The sequence below is a fragment of the Fulvia fulva genome, chromosome 1 (genome assembly GCF_020509005.1).
Source record: "Fulvia fulva chromosome 1, complete sequence".
NCBI lineage: Eukaryota > Fungi > Ascomycota > Dothideomycetes > Mycosphaerellales > Mycosphaerellaceae > Fulvia > Fulvia fulva.
Window position 1 is genome coordinate 9,502,006 of NC_063012.1, and position 23,310 is coordinate 9,525,315.

Here is a 23,310-nt window from a genome sequence, read left to right on the forward strand (position 1 = left end):
CCTTCGTTCGCCATCAAGCTGCATCACATAGGGAACTCTGTCATACGGCAGTGTCTCTGCAATTCCTACTTCAATGGTGCTATTGTACGCATCTCCGTCAGCCAGCTATTGTTCAGTCGACAATACAAGCTCACTTGAGCAATGGCGGCACCGCATTGTCGTGGTCGACAATAGTAGCTCTCGCGCCTCTGCAAGTATCCTACAAGCATCCTACATTACTTCTCATGTCTCAACTTTTCCAGACTTCTACACTCATACCACAAAGACTGACAGTTTCTTTGTCTGCTTACCTCTTACCCTGCTCGTCTAGCAATTCCCCCCATCTCTCGACATCAACGACAAAGACTTCGACCGGATCTGTACACTTATCACGTTATACTCGTACTCCGACCAAAATCAAAGCTTTCAACAGCGATGGACTGGCTCCATGCTCGCCTTCCGACTTGGCTGCAGTGGCGGGACCATCAAGCCGATGCTGGGAATGCCACAAGACATCCATTGGACGATCTCGCGCAGGAGTCATCCCTTCTTCTCGATGCGGTTGCGCAGAGAGAAACTGGTCAGAGCACGCGCCTGGCGACGAGACGACTTGGCGGTAAGGCCGCTTTCAGTCCTCCAGGCATCAAAACTGCGGAGACATTTGTCGACGTCTTGTCTCAGATCTGTATGTACGAAGTCAAGCGTAAGGACCTGGACGAAGAGCTCGTGAACCGTACGTTGGCCACTTCTTCCACGCTGCGTTGTGACTGACAAACATGACAGTGGAGCAGCAGGCCCGCATTCGGCGCCGCATCGCAGACATTCGGACAGAAGAAATCGCTATCCTCTCGGCACGAGACATTCCTGAGCTGCAACAGTACCTCGAAGATATACAAACGGATTGTGCATCACATCATGAGGCTTTAAGTTCTCTAACGGAGCAACTTGATGCTCGGAAAGTAGACCTCACTGGTTGTGCCAGAGCCCAAAAACATCTTCTTGGGCGTCTCTACAATAATGCACAGCCTTTCCTCGATGCCAGCCAACAGTCTGGAACACTAGGACACTTTCGTCCTAGCCAGTCCTTTGAGATGAGATTGAGACATCTGGTGATCCTCCACGAAGTAATCTTGAAAAGTCAGGCGACAACGAAGATCCTTCAGCAGGACTTTCTTGACGCGAGTAGCACATTCCGGAACCGGGACTGCGACATGTCTGGGGATGAGTACGAAGCGCTCTCTGCATCTCTACGGCTAGCGAAAGACAGTTCTCTCGAGGCACAACGTCACCTGAACCTTCGGAAAGCAGAACAGAGATCCCAGGAGACCAATTTCTTGCTTGAGGTTGTACTGCCAATGCTGGTAGAACAAGATCTTCTACAGTCTCCTCACTCTCCTGCCGCATCCTCGAACTACGACGATCTGATAATCTTCAAGGACGAAGAGAGAGAACGACGACCATGCGACACCATCAAGCTAAGCGCAGGAGAGGGACGTGACATCGCTTCAAGCAATGATCTATTGAAGAAGGTTGTGAAGAAAAGACGGATCATCTTCAAACGTCAGCGTAAAGTGGACTCCAGAAAGAAGGACCGCCAGAACAAAATGGCTCGTTTCCTTGTGCTGTACCCAACCTGCTCATTGGAGGCTTACAACGAAGCCTTCTCTGTTGAGAGTGCTTCTTATGAGGAGAAGCGTTTGTCAAATGAGCGGTGGCTGGACGTCCTCCGAAAAGAGTATACCGATCTGAAGGAGAAGGCCATCAAGGAAAACGTGGATCATTTACCACTATCACCAATGTCATTTGCCGAAAAGTCCGAGGATGATGATAACGATTCGATACGAGACGCGAACACCAAGAGTCGTACACGTGGTGGGCCCAGGATAGAAAAGAGAGTCCGTCGGTGGCAACGCAGAGTCGCCCGTCAGCCATCTGAAGAGCCACGAGAAGTGGAAGTGGCATCACTGAGAAGCATCACAGACTGGTCAGATGAGTATGAGACCACCGTCATGCAGTCGAATAAGAGGTGGGTGCAGCGGGAAGAGATGTACAAGGAAGCAATCAGAGACGCTTTGAAAAGAAGCGAGCCACAGACACCATTAGATACATAGAGAAGCTTTCTGCGCAGCGCGCAGGCCTTGACGTGCTTAAGCGAGACCCTCATCATCCCCGAAGATCTGGGAAACGCATCAACAGCTTGGCACTTGGAGTCTCTGGCTGCATTTGCGCCTCACTCTTCCTCTTCCGGCCAGTGGTTCCAGCAGTAGCCACATCAGAACGCGCACCACTTCCAAGGCCAAACCCGTCAAATAGCCCGCGCACGTCGCTTGTGAAGGACTGGTCGAGGGCTGGCACCATCGCGAGATCTTTGTTGCGATCGGACCATTCAACCAAGGCTCCATCCTCCTCCTCCTCCCCGTCCTCCTCCTCTTCTTCATCGTCATCTTCGTCCTCGTGTTCCTCAGCTAAATCACCATCTTTCGCGTGCTCAATGATGATGTTTTCTTCCACCATCGCAAGACCTCCAATACGGCCCGACCAGTCAGCCAAGCCTCCGTCCTCGTCGTTCTCCTCGTCGTCGTCGTCCTCTTCTTCCTCCTCTTCGTCTTCGTCTCCATCCTCGCCTCCGTCAGCCGATTCCTCATCGTCTACCTCTTCTTCGATCTCCATGGCGTTCACATCGCCTCCGACAGCCTCCAATTCCTTGTAAAAGGACTTCACGCCGTCGAGCCAAGAGCGCGCGTATTTGCCCTGAACATCGCCCACGGAGCACGAGTTGCAGATCGACCGATAGCTTCGAGAGATGGCATGGATGTAGTCGGTGATATCCCAGGGTCCTAAACAGATATGCTGATGTGATTTACACACGACGCAGTAAAGAATAGTGTCCGCTGATACGACTTTGTCCACGGAATGCTTGAAGTTCACATGGTAGTCCCACGACAGTGTGCAAAGCTTTGTTGTGATCAAGTATTGAGGTTCCAAGCCTTTCCAATAACGCTTGCTGTTCTGCAGAAAAGTCAATGTCAGTGACACTCTTTTGATAGATGGCCGCTCGGGCATGATTCGAGGTAAGCCTGGGGTATACGTACCAGTATGAAGAGCTCATGTGGGAAGCGTGAAAGAGGAAACTCTTCCAAGTAGCTGCCATCGTTCATCACAGTCAAGGTGAGATCGGGTGCGAGGCGGATGATCTTTTTCACAGCGCGCGTCTGATCGTCTCACTTCTCGTGTCCTCCTCCACCGCTGCTGGCTACAACCGGTCGAGTGACCTGCTCTTTGAAATCCGCGCCACCTGATTGCTCGTCGTGTCTGACCTTTTGGTGGACATCAACTTCATCTCTGTGGTCGAAGGAGCTGGTGGATCTTCGGCATGGTTCTGGCTGTTCGATCTCTTCAAAGTACGTGATGTGTACTGGCGATACAGGGGTGTCGTCTGCGTCGCTCTCATCATCGCTAGTATCATCGCTGCTGTATGAGGTTGTAGGCTTGCTGGTTTGCTTGCCTCGAGGTGGCGAACCACGATTGGTGGTGGGGGGAGAGGTAGTGCTGGCGGACATGACGAGAAACGGCGACAAGAGTTCGAACAGTCGTGGTGAGTGATGACAGCAAGTCGTACGTCGGATGTATGTTTGAATTGTTGGTCGAAGTTCTGATGTGATGTGAGTATCTAGCGTGGAGTATTGAGGATTGTGTTTACGCGAAAGAGAAGCGCGTTTCGGATGTGGTTGAAATCGAGGTTCCCGAATGAATGCGAGCTGTCTCGCGCAATTGGCGTTGTCTTTACAGGACCCACATTCACGAAGTGAACAAAAGCTGATACATTTGTGAGTCAAGTGTGGGCTGAAGTAAGTTCAAGGTGAGGGGACTCGTCGCGAGAAACATTGGCGTTCACATGTGCCTGGACCCTGAATTCACGCTTGCGCAATATTCCCATGGGCTCTTGACAAAAAAAAGGTCGCTGTGGTCTAAATGGCGAGAATGATTAGAGCCTGCACAAAACGCTCCGGGCACCCCAGGCCGAAGCAGTTTGTAGAGAGAGACGCGTCGTGTAACGCTTCCGCTTCTACATCCGTAGCAATCACTACGCTGCGAGAGCGCTGTCGTAGATACCTAAGGAGGTGACTCTGTAGTTGTACAAGCGGCCACCTCTTTGGTCAGGAGCTGTCGTCCCACAGCAGGCGGATGCCCCCATCGATATGCTAAATGACAATTAGACACTAATCTAGAATCGCGCACCACAGCCAAACTCGAGGATCTAACTGATAACCATAAGCACAGTCAAGCTGATGGACTTCTTCTTCGCTCGTCCAAGACGGGAGTCTACTGGAAGTGTATCTATACAAGCCTGGCACTGACGAAATACAGTGGTCGACTAATACGATAACATCGAGAGTGTCAAACGTCTGAAATTACCATTTCACCAGTGATGCTGAAGTGTTTATCGCAAGACAGCGCGCAAAGCGCGTCGCTCCGACCCACCTTCTCAGACATGAGCCGAGATGCATAGCACAGGCCGCAACGCAGAAGCTTGCTAAACATTGCAGAGAAGATCATGACTGCTGCCTGTAGCTTTCAAACAGTCCCAGATAACTTGTACTTAGCTGAAATGTCGTTTTACAGCATTACTATCACGATACAAAGGACTATATGACCGCGTTAACATACACTGGGCACTATCAAACATAAAATCATCACAACACTCCTACACAAACAATGATGCCACTCCTCCAGATGGGTGTACCCTGCTTCCCTTACTAACCTCTGGCTCTACCCCTGCCCCTCGACTCGCCTCCTCCACCTTGATGTCTTGGACCTCGCTGCCCGCGACCATTGCCGCCTCCTCGTCCGTTATTATTCGCACCTCGTCCCCGATTCCGCGGTCCCCCTCGACTGTGCGATCCCCCTCGATTATGCGATCCTCCTGGATTCTGCGATCCTCCTCGATTTTGCGATCCTCCACGTGTGCTATTACGCGAGTCGCCTCGACCTCGACCTCCATCAGACCTCCCTCCTGGCGCCGGGTCGTCCGGAGCATTTGCAAACCTCGAATTGAAGATACCACCAGAGGATCCTGCGGCAGTCGCAGCTGGTTCTGGTCTGTGGCCTTGATCGGCTTGACTTTGCGTAGAGGTATCGTCGGACTCACGCAGTACCCATCTTCCTTGCTCTGTTTTAGCCATGACTTGCACCTGCCGCCAGAACTCGTCATGTCCGGCATCGTTTCCCCATCTCTTCTCAAACTTCGCCTTGAATTCGGCAAGAGATGGTCTCTTCGCGAGCTCAGCGCGAAGCTCATCCGTGGTTGGAAAACTGCTAGGCTGAGTGGTCGATGCGGTCGACTTGGTACTTTCAGAGGAGCCCTTTGTCGATTTGGCCTTCGTAGTTTCCAACGGAGGGATGCTTGGCTCAGATTGAGACGATCCTTCCGATGGCCTCTTGCTCGAAGTAGCTGCTGTAGGTGGGTTGACCGGCTTCTCTTGTTGTTTCTTGTCTTCCGGCGGCGGATCTTGCTTGGATTGAGTAGCATGAGGCAGGGTTTTCTGATGACCTGCGGCTGCCTCTCGCAGTTTCCAACGGATGATGGACTGATATCTTTTGGCCCTCTTCTTCCCTGCCTTGGGTCCCTCGTCTTCTCTGACCTTCTCTTCCTCGGCCATGGTGTGGACTCTCTTCCAGAATTGATACTCTCCATTGTCATCAGCCCATCTACTGCTGAAGTGGGCCCTTAGTTCGGTATCTAAGGGGTTTGTCCTGAGCACTGCGATGATCTCGTCATCCGTCGGGGCGCCGGCGGGAGGCTTTGTTTGAGGGGCTCTTTGTGGACCTCCGACAACGCCGTCAGATGCTTGGTCGGTCCCTATACTCGTCGGAGTGGTAACGACTGGCTGAAGGGATCCTTTCAGCGGAGCTTCCTCTGCCGGCGCAGTAGAAGTGGACGAGGCCGTCTCCACCGCTGGAGCCCATATGGATGAATCCATGCCAGGTTTGACTACGTCAGACGAAGGTGGCTCGGTCTGCGCTCCGTTTGTAGCCTGACTACTGGCAGCAGGCGTTGGCTGTGGCGCAGCTTCCGAAGCTGGTAGCGCAGTTGGCTCTTCCTTTAGCTGGAACTTGGATCCGCTGATTTGTTTCGAGACGAGCCTACACATTTCCCAGAACGAGCTTCTGCCCTTAATGTTGCCCCATCGGTTCTCAAATCGTTCGCTTAATACCCCTATGTCCCCATTCTCTGCAATTGCAGCTCGAACCTCGTCGATTGTGGGAAAGTTGGGGGCCTCTAGGTCTTCAAGCAGTATAAGGTCACCCTTGATATGCCTCGCCAGTAGCGATGGCGAGGCATTGTCAGGACGGGAAGCCTCTAAACTCTCTTTTCTGGATGCAGAGTCTTTCTGCAAGTCCTCCGCCTTTGATGCTGTCAACATAAGCTCTGCTTCTGGCGAAGAGCTGGGAGCCGAAGCGTCTTGCTTTGCATCTTCGCTGGCTACTGTTGAGCTGGTAGTCTTTAGGTCGTCCTTGTTTCGATCATCTGAAGGCGTGGTGTCATTGCCGAGCGTGGCTTGATTGTCAGCTTCACTTTGGTCGACAATGGTAGATACTTCTCTTGCGGTCGTCCCTGGTTTGACAGAAGTACTCAAGGTGACGTTCGGGACTGTAGGGGAGGTTTGGTCGTTAGCAGGAGGCAGGTTTGGGTTGCCTTCCTCAACGAGTGGTTCCGTCGAGCTCGTAGTGATTTGCGCAGATGTTTGTGTCTGAGGTATTGACTCACTCGAAGCAGGAGCATCATTCTGTGCAGCTATGGGTGAAGCTGTCGCGAGCACAGCAGGCTTCGATCCGGTATCATCATTCAAGATTAGTCTGTCTCCGGACACTGTGCCCATCTCAAGGATTCGCAGAACGAAGTCGCTTTCACTTGACCACCTGTGGCTGAAGCGCTCACGCAATGAAGCGATCAAGTCATTCTCGTGGACTGCTTCACATATCTCCTCGTCGGTGATAGGGTCAAGAACGTCAATGACAGAGCTAGAGCGCTCTGAGTCTTCTCCAGGGGTCTCGCTGGGCCCGTCTCGGACCGGTGACGCGGGAGGAGTCGAAATCAAGTCAGAACCATCGCGAAGGATGAAGTTATCACCTTGCTCAAAGGCTACCTCCCTGACCTTTTTGAAGAATGGTATGAGGTTCTCATTGCCATAGCATAGATAGATATCAATGATGTTACGGCCTTTTGGATTCCTTCGGATATGAGCTCGAATCTCTTCGTAAGATGGGAGCTTGTTGACCAGTTGTTTCCTCGGGACCATATGCGCGGTAAAACGTTGCACGTTACGTTGGGGCTCCTGCTCCTGAGTAGCTGCGAGATTTGAGGACAGGCTATTGGCAGCTCCAGTGGCGCCGCCATGCCCAGAGGCGGGCTGCAGACTGCCTTGTGACTGGGCAGGTTGACTGGCTTGGTCGCGATTCTCCCATGGCCGGTGCGGTTGAACGTTCGGATTTTCACTTGGCCTGGTGGTTGGGCCAGGTAGATAACTTGCAGCTGGAGGATGCATCATACCAGGTGTTGTGGGAGTATTGACGGCTCCTGACGAAGGGCCCGCAGGTTTGTAGGATGCCTTGCCATACTCTTGAGCTGTAGTTCTAGGCTTCGAGAAATCCGTTGGGCGTTCAGACGTGCCCAAATTTCCCCTAGGAGTGAACGTATTCTTTAACGACCGGACGCGTTTGAGATCTTCGCTGGCTCTGCGACCTTGTGGAGTCGTGAGGCCGCTAGGACTTTGCTTCTCTAGTGGACTGCCACTGTCCGAAGTCCCTGTGACGGCTCCTCGATGCTTGCCACTGCTTTTAGGGTCCTTCGGGCCAGTCGGAACATTTGGCGGAAGATTTGTTGTAGCATTAGGTCGAGGCTCTGTCGCCCAGCGCGAGTCGTATATGTCTTCCGATGGTCTGGCAGTAGCGCTGCCACTGGTGACAGTTTCATCGACCGCTGGCTGGGTGCTTCTTGCCGCAAGTGGCGCTATAGAAGGCGTAGAAAGCTCACCAGAGCTCTCGTCCTCCAGATCCTGCGCAGCTGGCAGAAGTTGTGTCGTGATGTCCATGGCAGGCGAAGCCAAAGTTGGCGCCGAAGCGGCGACAGTCTGTTGAGAATCCCCAGTCGCACCTGAAATCGAAGTTTGCGCAGAATTGACTACCTGTGCCGTGGTGGTTGTGTCCTGCTGCCCTCCGCCACTCTTATCCAACTGTTCTTGGGTAGGTGTATAATTATGGGTCTTCTCCCACTGCGACAAAACACCTCGCAAGTAGTTTTCTCGACCCGCTGGTGTCATGCTTGCGTAGCGTTCTCCTGAATTATACATTGCCTCCCATTCCTGGCTTAGGTCAGGAACAACCATGGGTGGCAATGGGGTTGTCACTCTACTCGTTGCTCCAGAAGGGGTAAAGCTTGGCGCAGTGCCACTCAGTGCAGAGGAAGGTCCCGAACTCAAGCCGTGGCCACCTTGTCCATAAGTGTTCAATTGCAAAGAGCCCTTCGACGGCGGTTCCTCCGTTTTAGCCTCTATGAAAGGGTCCTCATTGTCGTCGTCTTCGTTGTCAGCCTCATCGATGTCGTCCTCTTCGCCGCGGGCCATTCTGTCTTCCCATCTGCGAATTTCATCAAGAGCTCTTCCTTGATTGGCACGATCTCGTCTCAGAAAGACGATGTCATACTGTGCTTGTCTGCGCGCCTCATCCTCTTGTGTGGATTGCGGCCAGGGGAAGAAGCCCTCTGAGGTCTGATCACCAGGGCCAACAATGCTGAACAAGTAGTAAAGACCATCACGAGTGATTTGTTGATCCTGGTACAGCTTCATAAGCTCCTGCTCGTGGATGGTCAGCGCCTGGCTTTCGGGCACCGGGCATTTTTCAACCGTGTGTGGTGCTACAGATCTGTCGGTATCCCCGCATCTGGGGCAGGGGTATTGTCGCCAGTGGTCCCTGAATGTACCGTTGATCCACCGGCATCGAGAGTGAAGAGGTTGCCATGTGATGTCTGGGTGCCGTTCTCTCCACGTCTCATTGGTAATGTGCCATTTCTCGTGTCTGCCCAGCGGGCGTGAGATGTCGTCGTCGCGTCCCCATTGATCGGAGCGAAAGTCGGCTGGCTTTTCCCACTGGGTGTGGCCAGTGGTCTCGTGAAAGGACGTCTTCACCGGGGCCCCATCACGCGTAGGGCGAAGAGGGCAAACGAACCAACGTCGCACCCGTGGTGGCTCTTCAAGCTTTCGCTGTGGGTCATGATCGTTGTGGTCATCTCCTCCCTCCCGGTCCTGCTCAAACTTGTCAGGCGAGAACCACTGCCGCCTGCCGCTCGTCTGCACGTAGTACATTCGCCCTGCAAACGGATCCCACCTTCGAAACCAAGTACACTCCGGCTGCACAAGTCTCTTGTCGAGTCTCGCATCATAAGTGTTTGCGTTTGACCGCTGGCTCTGGGGAGTATTCTCCTTCGACATGTGAAATACAGTACTAGCGGGACTCGCGCTCTTGGCATCGGTCTCGTTGTCTTCAGACTGTGCAGTGGGTGACTTCACGTCGACAGACAACTGTTCATCGTTCTGCTTGGGCCCTTCCTCTGCTGCTATTGCTGCGACCGGGGTGGCTGCCGGGGCGTTGTCTCCAGCAATAACCTCATCAGCAGCATTCATCCACTGGCGGAGAGTGTCTGCAGCCTCCTGGACCGTAGATCCCTGCCACCAAGCTGGGTCAACCATCAACAGATAGCGCACCGCCTGCGGGAGGTGATGATCTCCGAACAAGACCGATGGGCCGCTCGTGCTGGTCTGGTCACTATGTGCAGCATAGAGAGCTTTTGCCCGATCGTTGATCAGATGAGCGATATCTGGATGATCCATAGATCTGAATAAGTCTCCTTCGGCAAAGTTTTGTTCGCGGGGGGACTCATGCCGCGAGCGGATGTACTCAACAGCTTCTTGAGCGACTTCGTAGATGCGGGCGACAGCAGGCGAGGGACTGGCTGGGTCTGAAAGCGGCGCGTTTGGCACAACGCGAAGTCGATCTACATTTCGTGGCACACCGTTCTCATGAAAGCCATGTGGCCGTTCGAGGCTGAGATCGTGCTCGTCTACGCGCTCCAATGGAATACTGGCGTCATTATCCATCAGCCTGAGGAGGTCTTGCTGCACCTCGGAAGCCGTGAAGTGCGGTATTGCTTGTGGAAGCAGTTGGAATCTGCTTCGCAGCGCTGTGACCAGTTCGTTGATGCTAAAGACTCCGTCCCTGAACAATGGCGCCTGAAGCACAGGGCGTAGCTCGCTGTCCAACAGATCTAGGAGCTCGAGCGGGTCGTTCTGCTGCGGTTCGCCGCCAAAGGGTGCAGTCTCCGCGGCAATTAGGGCATCACTCGCGGCTTCTTGGGTACCTGCTGCTGGTGTTGAATCTTCGCTCGAAGTCTGCTCCTCCGACTTCTGGTTGTTCTCAGTCTTAACGGAGTCGTCCAAGAGAGTCGAGTCTTCCTTGAACTCCTGATCACCAGTCTCGCTCGTGGGAGGCGCGCCATCTGCAGTTCCTGCTCGCTGAGATGATGAGCCTCCTCGACCCTGCCTGTGTCTAGCCTTGGAGTCGTTGTCGTCGTTTTTGTCTTCGTCCTCTTTGGGCTTCTGATCCTTGGCTTTCTTGTCTCCAGGCTTAGAACCAGAACCGTCACCCCCAGCCCGAGAATCTTCATCTTCCGAAGACTGCCAACTATCATCAGGACTGCCAGGACTTGGGCGCCTTCGTACAAAATCCACTTTGCCTTTTGCCTTTGACTCGGGGTCTGGGAATATCACAAGCTCTTGATTTTGCGACAGCCACTCCAATATCACACGGAGTCTATCATCGCTTGTAGCGAGCGATTCGAAAACTTCAGCCTCGCTAGGGTTCGTCCAATTGAGCAGAGAACTAGATTGGAGCCTCGTCTCCCATCCTCCCTTTTCTGTCTTTGGAAGGATGTAGAGCAGCGTCCTTAGGGTATTGAAATCAGCACCCCTCAGTTCTCTGAAACCCGGTCTGTTCAATATTTCCGCCAAGGCGACTCGTAGGTCATGGAGCAGTTCTCCATCCACGCCTTTGGGAAGACGTCTTGGTCGCGCATTGGATGGTCGGGATACCGGCGGGGTAGGCGTTGCCGACTGAGACTGAGGTAAGGCTGGCGTGTTCGGTTGCGAAGAATTCCGCCCCTTTCGATGGCTTTCACACTCCTCCAACTTCTTCTTCTGCGCTTCGAACGCCTTGCTCAGCTTTGCAAGTTCTTTGCGAGCCTCATCGAGATCTTTCGGAGCTTGCTCGCGTTGCGTCTGAGCGGCAGGATCTCTGACCCGTGGCATTCTCAGCCTAAGCACATTGTTGTTGGCGCGTGACCTTGCTTCGCTTCGACGTCGCTGCTCTGCTCGACTGATGATGGGCATAGCGTTGTAGTTGTCTTCAAGTACGATTGAAGCATCACTGTCATTGGCGTTCTGCGACCCAAATAGTTCATCAACGAGCGCGTCATCCCAAACCTGTCGGGCTTCCGCTTGCTCTTCCACTTGCTCCTTAGCATCCCGCAGCTCCATCTGCAGCTTTTCGTACTGCGATAGAGGAACAGTGGCGACATCAACTGGGTTTAACAGGTCGTTCCTGATTCGTGCTTCGAATAGTGAGTTCTCACCCACTAGAGCCTCCTGCTCACGTTCCAGCCTGCGCATCTCGTTGTGTTTCCTGTCGCACTCGGCTTGCAGCTCTCGATGTATCGCCAGAGGAATGACTCGGTTGTCCTCAGCTTGAGCATTGTTGGCCGTCTCATCGCTTCTAAGCTGTCTTCCATGCCTCGCAATCTCAAGCTCGTGTTCAAGCCTTCTGTTCTCATTCTCCAGATGGTTCATCTGACGCCTCTGCTCATCAAGCTTGGCTTGAGCTTCTTGCTGCATCTGTTGAGCCCAGTCACCGTTGTCGATTTTGGATTTCTTTTGCTTAGGCTTCGACTGATCATCATTGCCTTGGACCTCACTTTGCTCCTGCTCGTGCTTTCTACACTTGGCCAGCTCACGATTTACACCTCTGAGCGTGACCTCCAACTCGTGATTCCTTTTTGCACGTCGATAGATTACCTCCTCCAGGTCTCGTATTTCGGCAGCTGCGAGCTCTGGAAGCCATGTAGACCTTTCTTCCTCCTTCGACCAGCTCGCGAGCCATAGTAATGGAGTGTTCGCCTTCCACCGCTCCAGCTTATGAGTCTGGTCATCGAGCTGAATGCGCAGTAGGTCTCTGTCGGATGCGAGCTTCTCGTTCTCCTCTTCGAGCTGGTGAAGCTGACTCTGGAGCGCATCATACTCAGCTTTCAATGGATTTCCCCCTTTTTCGGGCTCGGCTTGCTGCTTCTTGTGCTGCTCACATACATCGAGCTTGTGCTTTACCTCCCCCAGCTCTTTACTCAGAACTTCCGCCTCGCCCTTCAACTTCTTAACCTCCTTCTCCCGCTCATCGAAACCATTCTTGAGCTTGTCGAACTCTCCCTTGGAAGGACCGTCTCCACTCGCAGGACCATTCTGCGACTGCTTCCCCGCCTCGCATTCAGCCAGCTTGCGGGACGTATCCTCGAGCTCATTCTTCAGCGCATCATAGTCATGCTGAAGCTTTCTCTTGTCAGCCTCTGATTGCTCGTTGGCATCCTTAAGGTCCTTATCGCCACTTCGTGGTCCACGCTGGAGCCCTCTATGCTCCTGACACTCCTTGAGCTCCTGCTTCAATGCTTTGACCTGATTCTGCAACTCCTTGTTGTATTGCTTGAGCCGATCTCTATCGTTGACGTTCTTCGACTGCTCAGTTGCCGCTGCTTCGGGGTCGGGCTTGTCTTTGGCGTCTTGGGCTCCGCCGAAGAAGGATGGTCTTTTCTTCTGCTGGAGGTTGTCCTTGTCGTTTGGCTTTTCATGGTCTGCGTCTGGATCGTTACCCTGGGAATCCTCATTGTCCTGAGTCTTGAGGTCCCGAAGTCGAATCAGTATTTCGTCTCTCTCTTGCCGCACGAGGTCGTAGTTCCTCTGGAGCTCATCGTAGTCCTCCTGAGTAACTCGCTCGCCATCAGCATTGACCAGTCGCCTCTGAGCCGCTGGTCCAGCTGCTATGTTGCCTGTCTTCAGCATGTCGTCGACCTCGTCATCGAGTCTCTTGATGGCCTCGGCTTGTTCCTCCACTTTCGCTTTGAGGTGTTTGATGGTGTCGGCCTGCTCTTGATTCTCATCGACAAGTCCGTCAATCCGTGTGTTGAGTCCCACGATCTGCTCGTCTCGGTCTTGGACTTGGTCGTTCAATATCTTGTTCTGTGACCGCAGGTTTTCGACTTCATCATCGTTCCCAGCCTCTGAACCACCACCACCACCACCACCACCACCTCCCGGGCCGCCTTGACCTCCTCCGTCGCCGCCACCGGCAACTGGAGGTTGCTGACCCTGATGCAGTGCCGGCCAAATCCATTGCAAGACCGCCTGCGTTATAGTCCACGCGCCGATCAAAGCAAGACAACACTCAGCAAACCAGAAGAGCTTCTCGCCCCAACCGAAGCCACTCCAAACGTCCTTCAAGACATCATCCGAACCTGCATACACATAACCTTGACTCCAACTCTCATTCCCACTGCTCGCCGTAACAGTAACAGTGGCCGTCTCCCTTCTCACGACCGTCGCCGTCTCGGTCCTGACAAGTGGGACGGGGTAAGAGTACGGAACCGGGATTGAATCATGGATGATGATCTCTCTGGTGTATGTCGGTTCCACCTCATATCGCGTAGTGTCCCATGGGACATGTCCTTCCCAGTACGCACCTGACAAGAGCCAGATTGCTGCTACTAGGAGCGCCATGTCGAGTTATCGTTGTTGGATTTTCGGATTTGGTGCTGGTGGTTAGTGTCTCCAATGATTCTGTGATACGCACCAAGATGTGTAGCAGCGCGGCTCGCGCAATGGGTCCCAGCAAACGCAGGGCAATTGTTATGCTCTTGTGGGAAGGATGGGAGATGTTTGCCTGACTTTGTTGGAGGGAACTCGTCGAGTTGCCTTTTCCGGCAGACTTTGCATGCAAAGAATGGGAGCTGACATTGTCGACATGGCATAATTTGCAGGCGCCAATAGGCTGTGGCGTCGTGCGACAAAGGCTGCAGCTGCAATCAAGCTCTGGGCCATGCTTCTTTGTTCGGCCTGCAATCAGTCCTTTGTGTGAATGTCCGCATCGTTTCGATGCATTGATGCTCTGCGTTTTGTCAGATGGCATCTGTATGTGTAAGTGTGTAAGATGTAAAGAAATTCCCGGAAGGGGGCCTGAAGATAGTCAATGTGTTGACATTGGGGGTTTTAGCCATGTACACGTCCCTCATGTACCACCAGGATCCTCCATCGATTGGCTATGCGCATCGTGATATATCGTCTCATCGGTATTATCCTCGCCATTGCCCATGTTAATATCGCCATCCACCGCAGTATTCTTTCCGCACGAAGGATTGAGCACGTTGGTGTAGACAGGTACAGGCGGACTGCTAGGGATGTCTTGGCTGAAGTCCACGGTCTCATCTGACTGCTCAACCTGTTTACGCCGGCAAGGTGCACTGGGGCCTGCCTCGACACGGGTATCAGCGTAGCCTTGCGGCATGGGTGCATTGGCGACGCTTCGCCGTGGTTCGACATGTGGTGGCGTTGGCAGACCTGGTCCGTGCAGTCCTGGCCCAGTGAATCCAGTAGCTCCAAACCGTGCTTAGCCAAAAGACACCTGCTTCTTGCTTCCAAATACACCCTTCCTATGCTTTGGTCTAGCACGTACACTATGCTCGAGCCTTGAAATCAAATGCTCAATGGCAGTCTTTGCCTGCGTCCGGCGTAAATGGGTGGTTCCGGCATCGCGAACTCGGCTGACAATGTGCTTCAGCTCACGGCAAATGGCGTCCATCTGTTCGTTGTGGCGCCGTTCGGTCTGCGTGGGCTCAGCGGGCCCATTCCATGGCCCCGTTGATGGCCCTGGAATGAGGTCTTTGTGATCTGTCCAGCCGCTCGATATCGCAATGTCAAGGACGGCGGTCAATCCAAGCAGCAACCCGAAGTCTGTCTCTTCGTTGATCTGAAATTCTGGCCAATGTCTGAGGGCATCAATGATAGTTCTCGCCCATTCTTGTCCAGCAGGATCCTTCTTGCTCGTCGTCTTCGAGAAGCACTCTGAGGCCAGCCGCCTCCGCAGCCTATATGCTCGTGGAGTGGCAGCTGGTAGAGCCACAATCGCTCGACAGCGGAGCTCAAGCGAAAGCTCGCTAGAAGATTTGAGTGCACTGACAACTTCCTCGATCAGCTTGTCGAAGCCATCTGCGGGCAATGCATCCATCATGTCCTCGATACTTTCTAGAATGGTCAACGACAGGCTTGGGTCATCCTTGACTTGGTCGTCAATGTTCATAAGCGCGAGGTCGAGCAGAGCTACAGACGTGTCTTGCGGTGGAGCAGCTGTCACAACACTGTCGCATGCTGGTGCCAAGAACGCTGCAACCCGCACAATATGTCGCAGACCCGGCGGCAATTTTGCACTTGCGACTGCCTCCTTGTAGTTGAACTCGAAGATCGAGCGTGTCTTGTATAGCGAGTTTATTGAAGCAGACGTTCTCCAAACAGATTCTTGATGAACGCTCGAAGCTCGAATGATCTCGAGGTAAGCTTCACATAGAGTCTCATCCGCCTCGTGAAGCAGTTCCTGTGTCATCCAGCGCACAACACTGGCAGGCAGTGGGTAATGTAGAACCAGTTCAGCAGCAAAGCCACTTATGCACGCTTGGGTGCGCGAGGCTGCGGTTTGGAACAGCTTCTCCCAGGGAGCATGCGAGTGCTCGTCAAGCTCAGGTGACGAGCCACCGCGATCCCAAAGTGGCTTGTCATCCAGAAAGAAGCGGTACTTGATTTCATCGTGCAGCGCTTCCGTTCGCTCGAGAGCCATGATCATCCTCTGTTGCTCGTCACTGTCACTTCCTGCCGCCTCGACCAACGCGCTCCCGTTGATGCCAGCCGCCTGCGCGTTCGCAAGTCGTTCCTCCCGTTTCTTGGCCTCGACGACTGAGCTCTCGAGACTCGCAATCGTAGCAGATTCCAGCTGATATCTCTCGTTCTGCGCTACCAAGTTCGCCAAGCTGTTTTTGAACACCTTCTTCGGCGGTGATCGAGGTAATGTGTTCGGCGTCTTTTGCTTCTTATCCTGGTCTGACAGCCTTGTGCTTTTCTTGACTGGCTTGGGCACTGCGAAAGTCGGTGTCGACTTATCGTCCGTGGTTGGAGAAAGTTTCCTCCTTTTCACAGAGAAGCTAGAAATGTCTGCCAGTCCTTCGCTGCTGCTTCCGCTGTCGTCTGAATCAGAATTTGTGACACCTTTCAAGCCATCCTTGGTAGATAGCACCCGTTTACTGTGCGAGCTGACGGGCATCGTCGACGCCTGTGATCCGGTCGGAACGCTCGAGAGGGTTGAGAAGGATGAGAATGAGGTTGCGTTGGTGGCTGACGCTGAAGACTTGGCCATCGATGCTGGAGTCGGTATCGGTGGCGCACACATGCTGCCAGAAGACACTGGTGACTTCGGCTTGGCTGACGGGACCTCAACAGCTACCGCATCGCGTCGCTTCGAGGGCATGTCGGATGCCGATCGATGAGGTGAATGGTGTGTAAGCGTCACGTCTACCGCACCGTGCAGCGGATGAATGACATCCTGCTGAGGCGACTTCCTCGGTGACTGCCGCGCCGGAGGACTCGTGCTGCTATCCTTCAGCTGTTCATCTCGCGCCTGCTGAGACTCTGACTTCCGCGGTCGTCCTCGTTCCCTCGCAGCAGTGCTGCTTTCGCTGGCTGAGCTCTGTGTCGCAGACCGCGACTTGTGCGGTGACTTCTTAGGTCGATCTGGCCTCGGTGGTGATTCAACATTGGAATGGTCCGTCTGTGACGGGTGTGCAGGCGATATGCGTCTTTCGGATGGCTGCCGCGAGCTCCGACCACTTTGTGAGGATGAGGCCACTACGATCTCTTCGGCCGTGTCGGACGGAGTGTTAAACTTGGTGAAGAAGCTCAAGATGGACCGGTTCTGCTTCGCGCCATGTCGTGCGGGTGGCATTGCTCTGAACAATATGTCCTGTCGTTCGTTAGCGAGCATTGAAGTCACGTCAAGTCGCGCTGAGGTACGCGTCGAGATCAATCAACTTGGCGAGCGGGCGTCGGCGTGTGAGGCGCATAGTTGCGATGGCGACCCACTAATATTTCACTTGCACAAGCAACTTCCATGAACCCTCGACTGAAAAGCACGTGTGCAACCATCATACATGTAGATCGCACAGTGCCTGCCAGGACTGCTCCAGCTGTCTACACAATGCAAGCCTAATCCTGATGCATAACGGCCGCGACTGAATGGCATCGATTGCACATGGTGGTGCAGTAGCAACATTGAAGTGCGACCTCTCAAACAATGAAGTCTCAGCTGAGCACAGCCCAGGCGTGCCAGAGGCAGACTGTTGGCGTAGGAGGGAGGAACAAATGTCATAAACCTCGAAGGTGCGGGCTCGAGCTGCAGCGGATGTCAGCGCTGGGGGATGAGGTGTCAGGGTGTGCATAAAATCTGCGTCTCTCATCATGGATCTCGTCGGTCTCGTCCGGTGGCTTCCGCAAAACAGTGCGGTCCCCACCGCCGTGCACGGTGCAGTAGCCCTGATGTTCAGTTTCCGCGTCCGAACGTATGTACGCGCTAAGCACCCACCCCTGTCCGTTATGTAAGATATCCTAGGTACCGTACCGGCGTGCCCTCTGCCGTCGTCTTCCACGACTGTTGGAAGCGAAAGGCTGGTCGTCTCGCGCTCTGGCATGCTGATGTAACTGCAAACCCCCTGCCCGTCAACGTCTTTAGGGGCCGGTGTCCGCAGCCTGTCTCTCAAACACCCGGGAACTCTAGCTTCCAGCGATCCCTCGAAGCAACATCCAACACCACACCCTACAAACCACACCCGCAGACGCCCCTCGCCACGGCTCGCGCCCACCGCACGTTCGTTGCCAACAAACACGTGCAACCACAGCTGCCACTCCAATTGCGCATCTACATCGCATACACACCAATGCACACTTCTCTCTTGATGCTGCGCCATACACGATAGCATAGCGGAACGCCGCGGGCTCCCACGCCCTTCCATCGACAGCAGTCTCCTGCCGCATGAGACATCCACCACCAACTATTGATCCGTCATCATGGCCACCGTGAGCTTTGGGGCCCAACAGCCGCGCCCTGAGGAGGCAGTGGAGGCAGGCAATGGCGCAGAACGGACACAACCACTTAATCGTATGCGATGGGCGACGGTGCGCCAGTCTGGCAAGAAGGGTGTGCAGAAACGAAAGTCCATATTCAATCGCCAGGTGGCACGATTAAGTGGCGTATCCAATAAACGGCAGTCAGCTGGCTCCAACATCAGCGATCTCAAGGCCGATGACATTGCGAACGACAAAGCCGCCCAAGGTCAGACGCATAGAACGATATACGTCAATCAGCAGCTACCGGACTCTGCGCGAGATGAGGAAGGGAGGCCGTTGCAGAACTTCAAGCGAAACAAAGTCCGGACGGCAAAGTACACGCCCATCAGTTTCATACCGAAGAACCTGTGGTTCCAGCTACACAACATCGCGAACGTGTACTTTATCTTCATCGTCATCCTGGGTGTAAGTACCACCTCGCGAATGCCACTCCAAGCTGAGTGTGGATGAGCTGACCAGCTGACAAAACACAGATCTTCTCCATCTTTGGCGTGCAGAATCCCGGTCTCTCCGCCGTGCCCATCATCGTTATTTTGACCATCACGGCTATAAAGGATGCAATAGAAGATTGGCGTAGGACGGTCCTGGATAACGAGCTGAACAATGCGCCGGTACATCGGTTGGTCGGCTGGGAGAATGTCAACGTGTCCGACGAGAAAGTCGGCATTTGGCGTCAGTTCAAAAAGGCAAACACCCGCGCGATCCTCTTGGTTTGGAAATGGTGGAAGGCCAAACAGGAAGAGAAGGCCGCGAAGAAGGGCAAAGGCCCCAGTGCGAGAGATGCGAATTTGGATGCGAAACTGGAAGAGCAGAATCGACGCGCGAGCATGGTCACAGCCCGTTTGGACGCAGAGGACTATCCACATGAGAATGATGAGGGCGATGTTGAGATGACACCTGTTCCGTCTCCCACGCCAGGACAACGGCCACAACATGGTGGTGATGACATGCGGGATCCTGGCCTGCAACGAGACCATTTGACGGTTCCCAAAGAAGATGGTAAAGTCGAGCAGATTCCTGTCCCCAAGAAATTCTATGGAAGCTTGATCAATCCCAACAGGGAACAGCTTGACAAAGCACGATTCAAGCGGGACTACTGGAAGAACGTGCGAGTTGGCGACTTTGTGCGACTCTACAACGACGAGGAAGTGCCCGCGGACATTGTGGTACTTTCGACAAGTGATGCAGACGGTGCTTGCTACATCGAGACGAAGAACCTGGACGGCGAGACGAATTTGAAAGTTCGGACGGCATTGTACTCGGGAAGGCAGATCAAAAGGGCGCGAGATTGCGAGCAAGCCGACTTCATCCTGGAAAGTGAGCCACCTCACGCTAATCTCTACGCATACTCCGGAGTGGTGCGCTGGAACCAGTACGATCGAAAACAACCTTCTGCGGAAACAAAGGAGATGGCTGAACCTGTGGGTATCAACAACCTGCTACTTCGTGGGTGTACAGTTCGCAACACCGAGTGGGTGCTCGGAGTGGTCGCCTTTACTGGAGAGGACACAAAGATCATGCTCAACTCGGGTATCACGCCTTCGAAACGGCCCAAGATCATGCGTGATCTGAACTGGAATGTGCTCTACAACTTTATCATCCTGTTTGTCATGTGTCTGGTTGCCGCAATCGTGGAAGGCGTGACCTGGGGCCAAGGAGACAATTCTCTCGACTTCTTCGAATTTGGCAGCTATGGCGGAACACCCGGCTTGAACGGTTTCATCACATTCTGGGCAGCCATCATTCTGTTCCAGAACTTGGTGCCCATCTCGCTGTACATCTCTCTGGAAATCGTGCGCAGTGTGCAGGCCTTCTTCATCTTCTCGGATACGTACATGTACTACGAGAAGATTGACTACCCGTGCACGCCAAAATCCTGGAACATCTCGGACGACCTTGGGCAGATCGAGTATGTCTTTTCCGACAAGACCGGCACGCTTACGCAGAACGTCATGGAGTTCAAGAAGTGTACAGTTAACGGCCAGCCATATGGTGAAGCTTACACTGAGGCTTTGGCTGGCATGCAGAAGCGTATGGGAATCAACGTCGAAGAGGAAGGTGCTCGGGCAAAGGCGCAGATCGCCCAAGACCGTGTCAGTATGCTGCAAAGGATCCGCAAGATGCACAACAACCCTTACTTGCGGGACGAGGACCTCACGTTCGTTGCACCAAGCTACATCGCAGACCTCGACGGCGACAGTGGTCCCGTACAGAAGGCTGCGACGGAACAGTTCATGCTCGCTTTGGCTCTCTGCCACAGTGTTATTACGGAAAGGACTCCAGGTGACCCGCCTAGGATCGAGTTCAAGGCACAAAGTCCCGACGAAGCTGCGCTCGTAGCGACCGCGAGGGATGTCGGCTTCACTGTCATTGGACGTTCGAATGATGGCATCATCGTCAACTATCTGGGCGAGGAGCGAGAGTACACCGTACTCAACACTCTCGAGTTCAACTCCACCAGGAAACGAATGAGTTCGATCTTGCGCATGCCCAATGGCAAGATTATGCTTTTCTGCAAGGGTGCTGATAGTATCATCTACTCGCGTCTGAAGAAGGGAGAACAAGCTCAACTTCGTGCCTCTACGGCCGAACATCTTGAAATGTTTGCTCGAGAAGGTCTGCGAACGCTGTGCATTGCGCAGCGTGAGCTCGATGAAGAAGAGTACCAAAGATGGAACGTTGACCACGAATTCGCGGCAGCTTCCGTCCAAGATCGAGAGGACAAGCTTGAAGAGTGCGCTGACCGCATTGAGCGTGAGCTTACACTGCTCGGAGGCACTGCCATCGAAGACAAACTTCAGGATGGCGTACCTGACGCAATCGCCCTGCTTGCCCAAGCCGGAATCAAGCTTTGGGTATTGACGGGTGACAAGGTTGAGACTGCCATCAACATTGGCTTCTCTTGCAACTTGCTTGACAACGACATGGATCTGATGTTGCTCAAGGTTGACGAAGACAACATCGAGCAAGCTGAAGCAGAGCTGGACAAGCACCTGGCCACGTTTGGGAAAACTGGATCTGACGAAGAACTCAAGGCAGCCAAGAAGAACCACGAACCTCCCGCGCCAACACATGCGCTTGTCATCGATGGTGACACCCTTAAGGTTGTGCTCGACGACAGGCTGCGGCAGAAGTTCTTGCTGCTCTGCAAAGAGTGCAGGTCTGTGCTTTGCTGTCGTGTCAGTCCTTCGCAGAAAGCTGCTGTCGTCGGCCTCGTCAAACATACTCTCGACGTCATGACGTTGTCCATTGGTGACGGTGCCAACGATGTTGCTATGATACAGGAGGCTGACGTTGGTGTCGGTATTGCTGGTGAAGAAGGTCGCCAAGCCGTTATGAGTAGTGATTATGCCATTGGCCAGTTCCGCTTCCTGACAAGACTGCTCCTGGTGCACGGACGATGGGATTACCGACGCATGGGCGAGTGTGTGGCCAACTTCTTCTACAAGGTACGATCTCTCATCCTTGTTGACGTACCGATGCTGACTTGATTCCTTAGAACATCATCTGGGTATTCGCGCTCTTCTGGTACCAGATCTACGCCAACTTCGATTGTTCCTACGCTTTCGACTACACGTACATTCTGCTGTTCAACCTGGCGTTCACATCGCTGCCAATCATCTTTCAAGGTATCCTGGATCAAGACGTCGACGACAAGGTCTCTTTGGCTGTTCCACAGCTGTATCGCCGCGGCATTGAGCAGAAAGAGTGGACACAGACCAAGTTCTGGATCTACATGTTCGACGGACTGTACCAATCGGTCATCGCCTTCTACTTCACCTACCTGCAGTTCATGCCGGCCAATTTTGAGACCGAGGATGGCCGCAACGTCAACGACTACAAACGTCTTGGAGTGTACATTGTCAACCCAATTGTGGTGGTGGTGAACGTTTATATCCTGATCAACACTTACCGCTGGGATTGGTTCATGCTGCTGATCACAGGCATCTCGATACTGCTCATCTGGTTCTGGACTGGTGTGTACACCTCTTTCACGGCCGGCTTCACATTCTACGGAGCCGCATCGCAGGTCTACGGAGCTTTGACTTTCTGGGCAATCGGACTACTCACTGTGGTGATGTGCCTCCTCCCTCGTTTCGGAGCAAAAGCGTTCCAGAAGATGTACATGCCCTACGACATCGACGTCATCCGCGAGCAAGTTCGCCGGGGCAAGTTTGATTATCTCAAAGATGTCGACCCTACCGCCGTCTCTACGCCAGCACCCGATAAGCTCGCCGAGTCAAGCTCAAGTTCCGAGATGTCCAACGGCAAACCCAAAGACGACAGGGGCCATAGAAGGTACACGCCACCGCGACAAACGTTTGAAGACGATCAACGACCAATCTATCCCCCGAGCATCGCCGCCACAGCGACTACGAATAACCCTCGGAGTAATAATGGCAGCGATGGTACAGACTACACCGGCCACCGCTCGAGCCTCGATCGCCAGTTCCCTATGGTGTCGAGCAATAATGCAAACCCGACCATAACCCGTCAAGACGGCGGCGACCCATTCGGCTTCGACCGACCACAGCAAGGGTCTCACTTTGCAAGGCCTAGCGTTGACCGACCTCGACCAAGCTTCGATCGACTACGGAGCAGTATGGACCGGACACGGCCTTCTTTCGAGGCTAGTAATGACTTCACAAGCGCAGCCTACCTATCGCGGGTGGAAAGCAGTCAAAGCCAGGGCAAAGGGGATACACCCACGACACCCGGAGCAGGGACGGGTCTGAGACAAGACATAAGTCAAGATCTCAGAGGTCCTGGATCGGGAAGGTGACGCCAACGCCAGCGACGGTCACAGTCGAATCTTTACCAGCGGCTTGACTGATCTACCCTACCGACAACTTGGAGTCGGGACGAAAGACCGGTCGCTGGCTTTGTTCGAGATGGCTGAGGAAGAATGGTCGGTTGGTTGGTTGGTGCTTGCATGAGGATACGCGACGCGATGGGATAGACGTAATGATGTTTTTTGAGAGAAAAGAGGGAGTGGGGGCTGGGGTTTTTCGTTTTATGG

The 23,310-nt window shown here is 53.7% G+C and overlaps 6 protein-coding genes across 6 annotated transcripts; 2 read left to right on the forward strand and 4 right to left on the reverse strand.

Annotated features, from left to right (window-relative positions):
* Positions 1-414: 414 nt before the first annotated feature.
* CLAFUR5_01945 (uncharacterized protein) lies at positions 415-2,090 on the forward strand (the record flags this gene model as incomplete). Its single annotated transcript, XM_047901093.1, has 2 exons — positions 415-712; positions 763-2,090. 2 exons carry the CDS (start codon positions 415-417, stop codon positions 2,088-2,090), a joined length of 1,626 nt encoding a protein of 541 aa, XP_047756857.1.
* Positions 2,091-2,142: 52 nt separating this feature from the next.
* Positions 2,143-3,539, reverse strand: CLAFUR5_01946 (uncharacterized protein; the record flags this gene model as incomplete). Its single annotated transcript, XM_047901094.1, has 3 exons — positions 2,143-2,988; positions 3,072-3,123; positions 3,205-3,539. 3 exons carry the CDS (start codon positions 3,537-3,539, stop codon positions 2,143-2,145), a joined length of 1,233 nt encoding a protein of 410 aa, XP_047756858.1.
* Positions 3,540-4,684: 1,145 nt separating this feature from the next.
* CLAFUR5_01947 (uncharacterized protein) lies at positions 4,685-13,847 on the reverse strand (the record flags this gene model as incomplete). Its single annotated transcript, XM_047901095.1, has 2 exons — positions 4,685-5,149; positions 5,172-13,847. 2 exons carry the CDS (start codon positions 13,845-13,847, stop codon positions 4,685-4,687), a joined length of 9,141 nt encoding a protein of 3,046 aa, XP_047756859.1.
* Positions 13,848-14,355: 508 nt separating this feature from the next.
* CLAFUR5_01948 (uncharacterized protein) lies at positions 14,356-14,631 on the reverse strand (the record flags this gene model as incomplete). The annotated part of the gene is made up of 1 exon (XM_047901096.1): positions 14,356-14,631. The coding sequence occupies one exon, from the start codon at positions 14,629-14,631 to the stop codon at positions 14,356-14,358; it is 276 nt and encodes a 91-aa protein (XP_047756854.1).
* A 102-nt stretch (positions 14,632-14,733) lies between these two features.
* CLAFUR5_01949 (uncharacterized protein) lies at positions 14,734-17,112 on the reverse strand (the record flags this gene model as incomplete). The annotated part of the gene is made up of 1 exon (XM_047901097.1): positions 14,734-17,112. One exon carries the CDS (start codon positions 17,110-17,112, stop codon positions 14,734-14,736), a length of 2,379 nt encoding a protein of 792 aa, XP_047756855.1.
* Positions 17,113-18,230: 1,118 nt separating this feature from the next.
* Positions 18,231-23,073, forward strand: CLAFUR5_01950 (Phospholipid-transporting ATPase DNF1; the record flags this gene model as incomplete). The annotated part of the gene is made up of 3 exons (XM_047901098.1): positions 18,231-18,695; positions 18,764-21,739; positions 21,790-23,073. The coding sequence occupies 3 exons, from the start codon at positions 18,231-18,233 to the stop codon at positions 23,071-23,073; spliced, it is 4,725 nt and encodes a 1,574-aa protein (XP_047755637.1).
* Between the last annotated feature and the right edge of the window lie 237 nt (positions 23,074-23,310).